Source organism: Lolium perenne, chromosome 7 (assembly GCF_019359855.2).
Source record: "Lolium perenne isolate Kyuss_39 chromosome 7, Kyuss_2.0, whole genome shotgun sequence".
Classification (NCBI taxonomy): domain Eukaryota; kingdom Viridiplantae; phylum Streptophyta; class Magnoliopsida; order Poales; family Poaceae; genus Lolium; species Lolium perenne.
The window spans coordinates 132,576,282-132,584,154 of NC_067250.2; the positions used below are offsets into that span (position 1 = coordinate 132,576,282).

Genomic DNA, 7,873 nt, shown 5'->3' on the forward strand with positions numbered 1-7,873 from the left:
TGATGGCGGCGAAGTGTAGTGCGGCGCAACACCAGGGATTCCGGCGCCAACGTGGAACCTGCACAACACAACCAAAGTACTTTGTCCCAACGTAACAGTGAGGTTGTCAATCTCACCGGCTTGCTGTAACAAAGGATTAGATGTATAGTGTGGATGATGATTGTTTGCAGAAAACAGTAGAACAAGTATTGCAGTAGATTGTATTCGATTAAAAGAATGGACCGGGGTCCACAGTTCACTAGAGGCGTCTCTCCGATAAGAATAAGCATGTTGGGTGAACAAATTACAGTTGGGAAATTGACAAATAAAGAGGGCATGACCATGCACATACATGATATGATGAGTATTGTGAGATTTAATTGGGCATTACGACAAAGTACATAGACCGCTATCCAGCATGCATCTATGCCTAAAAAGTCCACCTTCAGGTTATCATCCGAACCCCTTCCAGTATTAAGTTGCAAACAACAGACAATTGCATTAAGTATGGTGCGTAATGTAATCAACAACTACATCCTTAGACATAGCATCGATGTTTTATCCCTAGTGGCAACAGCACATCCACAACCTTAGAACTTTCTTTCACTGTCCCAGATTTAATGGAGGCATGAACCCACTATCGAGCATAAATACTCCCTCTTGGAGTTACTAGCAAAAACTTGGCCAGAGCCTCTACTAATAACGGAGAGCATGCAAGATCATAAACAACACATAGATAATAGATTGATAATCAACATAGCATAGTATTCTCTATCCATCGGATCCCAACAAACACAACATGTAGCATTACAGATAGATGATCTTGATCATGTTAGGCAGCTCACAAGACCCGACAATGAAGCACAATTAGGAGAAGACGACCATCTAGCTACTGCTATGGACCCATAGTTCAGGGGTGAACTACTCACCCATCACTCCGGAGGCGACCATGGCGGTGAAGAGTCCCCCGGGAGATGATTCCCCTCTCCGGCAGGGTGCCGGAGGCGATCTCCTGAATCCCCTGAGATGGGATTGGCGGCGGCGGCGTCTCTGGAAGGTTTTCCGTATCGTTGCTCTCGGTACTGGGGGTTTCGCGACGAAGACCTTAAGTAGGCGGAAGGGCGGAGTCGGAGGGCTGACGGGGGCCCCACACGCTAGGGCCGCGCGGGCCCCCCCTGGGCCGCGCCGCCCTACTGTGGCGGCGCCCCATGGCCCCACTTCGTGACTCCTTCGGTCTTCTGGAAGCTTCGTGTGAAAATAGGCCCCTGGGCGTTGATTTCGTCCAATTCCGAGAATATTTCCTTACTAGGATTTCTAAAACCAAAAACAGCAGAAAAGAGCAACTGGCTCTTCGGCATCTCGTTAATAGGTTAGTGCCGGAAAATGCATAAATATGACATAAAGTATGCATAAAACATGTAGATATCATCAATAATGTGGCATGGAACATAAGAAATTATCGATACGTTGGAGACGTATCATGGCTTCATCCGCTTATCCAATAATTTTGCAAAAAGAGCTGGCAATGGGATTCCCAGTCCCAAATTAATTAACCTTCATAATTTTACAAAAATAGACACTCCTCCATGGTACGTGATTGTTGGACGGCACCCGAGGATTCGGTTAGCCATGGCTTGAGAAAGCAAAGGTGGGGAGGAGTGTCATCTAAATAAAACTAAAATAAAAGGGCACTCCTTCATGGTATGAGATTGTTGGCAGGCACCCCGAGGATTCGGTTAGCCATGGTTTGTGAAAGCAAGGTTGGAAGGAGTGCCACCCAAAAATAAAAATGTTTCATGGGAGCCGCTCTTCGAAGGTTTGTCTGGCAAGGGGGTTAGATTGCCCATTACCATTCGTTGACAACAACAAACACCTCTCAAAACTTTACTTTTATGCTCTCTCTATGTTTTCAAAATAAAAGCTCTAGCACAAATATAGCAATAAATTCTTCCCTCTGCGAAGGGCCATTCTTTTACTTTTATGTTGAGTCAGTTTACCTACTTCTTCCATCTTAGAAGCAAACACTTGTGTTAACTGTGCATTGATTCTTACATACTTGCATATTCGCGTTCATCATATTACTCTGTATTGACAACTATCCATGAGATATACATGTTACAAGTTGAAAGCAACCGCTGAAACTTAATCTTCCTTTGTGTTGCTTCAATGCCTTTACTATGAATTTATTGCTTTATGAGTTAACTCTTATGCAAGACTTATTGATGCTTGTCTTGAAAGTACTATTCATGAAAAGTCTTTGCTATATGATTCAATTGTTTAACCATTGTCTTTACCATTGCTTCGAATCGTTGCATTCATTACACGTACTTACAATAGTATTGATCTAGATTATGATGGCATGTCACTTCAGAAATTATCTTTGTTATCGTTTACCTACTCGGGACGAGTAGGAACTATGCTTGGGGATGCTGATACGTCTCCAACGTATCGATAATTTCTTATGTTCCATGCTTGTTTTATGACAATACCTACATGTTTTATACGTACTTTATGTCATATTTATGCATTTTCCGGCACTAACCTATTAACAAGATGCCGAAGAGCCGATTCTTTGTTTTCTGCTGTTTTTGGTTTCAGAAATCCTAGTAAGGAAATATTCTCGGAATTGGACGAAATCAACGCCCAGGATCTTATTTTTCCACGAAGCTTCCAGAAGACCGGAGGAGATACGAAGTGGGGCCACGAGGTGGCGCCACACTAAGGCGGCGCGGCCAAGGAGGGGCCCGCGCCGCCCTATTGTATGGCCCCCTCGCGTCGCCCCACTGACCTACCCTTCCGCCTACATATAGCCTTCGTCGAGATAACCCCAGTACCGAGAGCCACGATACGGAAAACCTTCCAGAGACGCCGCCGCCGCCAATCCCATCTCGGGGGATTCAGGAGATCGCCTTCGGCACCCTGCCGGAGAGGGGAATCGTCTCCCGGAGGACTCTACACCGCCATGGTCGCCTCCAGAGTGATGTGTGAGTAGTTCACCCCTGGACTATGGGTCCATAGCAGTAGCTAGATGGTCGTCTTCTCCTCATTGTGCTATCATTGTTGGATCTTGTGAGCTGCCTAACATGATCAAGATCATCTATTTGTAATGCTACATGTTGCGTTTGTTGGGATCCGATGAATATTGAATGCTATGTTATGTTGATTATCAATCTATCATCTATGTGTTGTTTATGATCTTGCATGCTCTCCGTTATTAGTAGAGTCTCTGGCCAAGTCGTTACGTGTAACTCCAAGAGGGAGTATTTATGCTCGATAGTGGGTTCATGCCTCCATTAAATCTGGGACAGTGACAGAAAGTTCTAAGGTTGTGGATGTGCTGTTGCCACTAGGGATAAAACATCAATGCTATGTCTAAGGATGTATTTGTTGATTACATTACGCACCATACTTAATGCAATTGTCTGTTGTTTGCAACTTAATACTGGAAGAGGTTCGGATGATAACCTGAAGGTGGACTTTTTAGGCATAGATGCATGCTGGATAGCGTTCTATGTACTTTGTCGTAATGCCCAATTAAATCTCACACTACTCATCATAACATGTATGTGCATTGTCATGCCATCTTTATTTGTCAATTGCCCAACTGTAATTTGTTCACCCAACATGCTATTTCTTATGGGAGAGACACCACTAGTGAACTGTGGACCCCGGTCCATTCTTTACATCGAATACAATCTACTGCAATACTCGTTCTACTGTTCTCTGCAAACATCATCATCCACACTATACATCTAATCCTTTGTTACAGCAAGCCGGTGAGATTGACAAACTCACTGTTAAGTTGGGGCAAAGTACTTTGGTTGTGTTGTGCAGGTTCCACGTTGGCGCCGGAATCCCTGGTGTTGCGCCGCACTACACTCCGCCGCCATCAACCTTCAACGTGCTTCTTGACTCCTACTGGTTCGATAACCTTGGTTTCTTACTGAGGGAAAAACTTGCCGTTGTACGCATCATACCTTCCTCTTGGGGTTACCAACGGACGTGTGCTTTACCGTCACAAGCAGCAGTGACCATGGTAGTGATGTCGGCGAAGCGGGTTGAGGCCGCGGAGGCAGGTCAGCACGACGGTCTGATCGGTCACCGGCTATCCCACGTCGCGCAGGGCGTCGGAGAGGGACTTGAGGCGATGGCAGTAGGCGGTGACGGAGTGATCACCTTGGACGAGCGCGCGGAACTCGGCTTCGAGGTGGATGGCGCGCGTCATCTGGTTGTCGAGGAAGAGGTTGCGGATGAGGGTGTAGGCGTCGTGGGCGGTTTGGGTGTCCGCCATGATGATGTCGAGGATCTCCTCGCTGATGGAGCCATATAGCCAGGAGCGGACGATGAAGTATGCCTGTGTCCGCTCCGGCGTGCGAGCCTCCATGGGTGTCTGCATAGCGACATGGTCAGTAAGATCATACTTGCCGAGGAGGACGGTGATCAGCATGCGCCACTTGGCGTAGTTGGATTTGGCAAGGTCGAGGACGACGGGCACGTGCGTCTTGATGCTGGCCATGTTCATCGCGAGGGAGGAGGAGGATGCCGGGGCCGGCAGGTCGGCGAGGGCGGCGGCGGAGCCGCTGTTGAGGGCGGCGGCGGAGCCGCTAGAGAGGGAGAGATCGGTGCCAGCCATGAGGCGGTGGCGGAGAGGGAGATCGGATCGGGGTGGGCTGGTTTACGTAGGCTGGAAGGTTTACTGGGCGTCTGATACCATGTGAACGAGAGGTTTAGGGAAAACGCCACACATGGCACAATACAGAGTGTCTTGCAAGGCAAGAAAACAATCTAAACCTACCAAACCGAATATAAACAAGATCGGTGAAGGGATTGTGTTACAGATATTGCCTGGCAATCTATACAAGAGATATACTCTAACAGTACGGGTGAAGGGTGAACACGCCTACTCCGGTTGCATCGTATGTGATTCTGCCTTTTCTATTTGAGATATGATCTTGTCTTTTATATTTCCTCTGTCTCACCAAAAGTTTCTCGGCTTCATTAAAAATTGATGTATCTAAACACTATTTAATAGGTAGATACATCCAATTTTTTATAAAATTGAGACACTTTTGGTAGGATGGAGGCGGTATTTGAAATCTCGCTAGAGTTTCTAATTCTAGCAATCGGATTAGATTTAGGATGTGTTCGTTTTTGGGACAAGGTGGAATGGTTCCATTCCATTCCATCCCATCCCATCCCATTTCATCCATCCTCATGTTCGGTTGATTTGAGAAAGCATAGAATGGAACCAAATGTAATTAATCTAAACATGCAAATAATTAGCCTAATTTAAAGGGATTAGCAATAATTGGCCTAATTTAGTGGAATGGCTTCGTCTCCACCATGGCCTGGATGAGAGGGACCTCGCCGGCCACCGCGCCGCTGGCCCCCGCCGTCCTGGCCGCGAGCACGGAGGGCCGCCCTTCTCCTCCCCGTTTGCGCCTGCCCCGGTCACCGCCGCCACGCTCTACCTTGATCTGACTGGCGGCCGCTCTGCTCCATCTGCCGGCGCTGCTCGCCTGGCGCGGCCGCGCTGCTCCGCCCGCCTCGGGCCAGTGGAGGGGAGAGAGGGGAGGCCGCCTCCGCGCCATGCTCGTCCGCCATCCACCTCGTTCCGGTAGAGGGGAGAGAGGGGAGGTCGCGGGGAAGAAGGGATTAGCCCGATAACAGAGCCCGTTCCACTTCTTTCGACCGATTCGGTGGACGGGCTCGTTCCGGATCTACAACGAATATTCGCTTTTGAGGAACGCGTTGGTTCCGTTCCATCCCAGAAACGAACGCAGGAATCGTCCTAAGGAACGACTTGATTCCATTCCGTTCCATTCGGTTCTGAAACCGAACAGACCCTTAGGATGTGTCGGTGGTTTCAACGCTGTCCATACCTGTCCAGCCAACAAAACCAAGGGTAAAAATGATTTTGAGCATCACAAACACATGGTACCATTGCAATAAAAGAGTACATTCTGTCCAGCCACAAAAATATTGCCAAAACCTGATTTTTAGCATCACAAACATATGATTTCATTACAATAAAAGAGTACAAATGTAGCACAACTCAATACATGGTTTCGTTACATACATAGCGGTACAAATACATGAAGAATGGCACACTCAATGACCATACAAGGCCTGCCTATCCGCCCACATTTGGTTAGCCATTTGTTGCCTACCGTTTATCATGTCCCTATGGTCTCTTGCTTGTTGGCTTTGTGTCCGGATTGGTTGTGTGCTCCAAGTCACCTCCGGTATAATGAATTCATCAATTCCTTGAGATAGTGCATAATTATGAAGAACACAACAAGCTACAACAATGTCCACTTGTACCAAGAAAGTGAAAAATGGTGTGGCATCATCTAAAATTTTGAATCTCCTCTTGAGTGATCCAAAAGCTCGCTCTACCGTCATCAGTAGAGATGAGTGCCTAAGGTTGAATAGCTCCTCCGCATTTTGGACGGGATTGCTGCCCCACTCGTTCAAATGGTATCTCACATTACGAAAAGGTGGCAAAAAACCGCGCTTGGCTCCATATCCGGCATCAACTAGATAGTATTTGCCTAAAACTAAAACACATTATGGTGACAATTGTTTGGATAACATATGGAAAATTATATCTAAAGTCATTTTGTTACCTTCTGGTACTTGTAGGCCTCTCTCACGTGCTAATGCATCAGCTAAAACACATGCATCATGTGCTGACCCCTCCCAACCAGCCAACACATATGTGAAGCGAAGATCAAAATCTACCGCTGCCATCACATTTTGAGTGGTATATGTTTTCCTACCACGAAAAGCATCTTCCATATCTTTTGGAACAGATGCTCTCACATGTGTGCCATCAGTTGCTCCAATACAATCCTATATAGTGACAAATGTTATATGATATGAAGTGTATCCTAAATAGCTAAGAAATAGTTTTAGCTAGTACCTTAAACTATGGGTCAAACCGAGAGTTTCCTGCTATTTTTTCTGGAGTCTCCAATGATGGTGGCCTGATATATTCATTACGTAGTTCACCAATGGCATGGAGGACACGCTTAAAATATATGCTGATTGTGGAGAATGATCTACCAAAATTGGTTGCCACAACCCTGTTGCGAACATTATGTCCAATAGTGTGCAAAAACATCGCCACTTGTTGCTCCACATTCAAATGAACACTATCTTCTAGCAACTTGCGATCCCTCAATATGTCACAAAGTTTAAAGAAAGGAGCTCTTTCGAATCTTAACATATTTCTACATGTGATATCGCATTGCCAAATTTTACTATTGAGATATTCAATTCGCTGCCGATCCCGTTCATGCATTGGCCCATAGCTTATACGTGGTCTTCTTTTCCTTTTTATAGCCCGAACTGCTACAACAATTGCAGCGCAAACAGCAAAAACAGCGGCTCCCCTAATCATCTTTTTTCGTTTATCCATATTCTTGCCCATCTACAATGCACATATTTTACAATCAAGTTGAACATACATAAGCAAATCAAAGTGATTCTCCACGAGATGGTTTATGGACATACATAAGCAAATCAATTCGACCAAATTGGACATATTTTACAATCAAGTTGGACATACATAAGCAAATCAATTCGACCAAACTGCACAGTATATGGATAATACAGGGGAAAGCACAGGGACACATACCTGCAGCAAGTGCCTCCGCCTGGAACCCTTTCACCACCGGCTCACATACCGTCGCCGCGCCCGCCCTGACCGCCGGCACGCGGAAGAATCGCCGCCGCCCGAACCAGACAGAGGGAAGGACGTCGCCGGAGAGGAGAGGGAGAGGGAGAGGTGCGGCGCGCGGGGGAGAGGGCGGCGAGCGGGGGAGAGGTCCGGCGCGAGGGGGAGAGAGCGGCGCGCGGGGGCGAGGGCGAGCGGCGGGCCGAGGGCGAG

General features: G+C 47.0%; 1 protein-coding gene and 1 pseudogene across 1 annotated transcript; both read right to left on the reverse strand.

The window, feature by feature from the left end:
- Window positions 1-4,084: 4,084 nt before the first annotated feature.
- On the reverse strand, window positions 4,085-4,612 carry LOC127304020 (uncharacterized). The gene has a single exon (XM_051334731.1). The coding sequence runs from the start codon at window positions 4,610-4,612 to the stop codon at window positions 4,085-4,087; it is 528 nt and encodes a 175-aa protein (XP_051190691.1).
- A 1,288-nt stretch (window positions 4,613-5,900) lies between these two features.
- Window positions 5,901-7,402, reverse strand: LOC139833306 (uncharacterized; annotated as a pseudogene).
- Window positions 7,403-7,873: the final 471 nt, after the last annotated feature.

Coding starts and splice junctions, on each gene's coding strand:
- LOC127304020 (XM_051334731.1), bottom strand. CDS start 4,612: ATGGCTGGCACCGATCTCTCCCTCTCTAGCGGCTCCGCCGCCGCCCTC.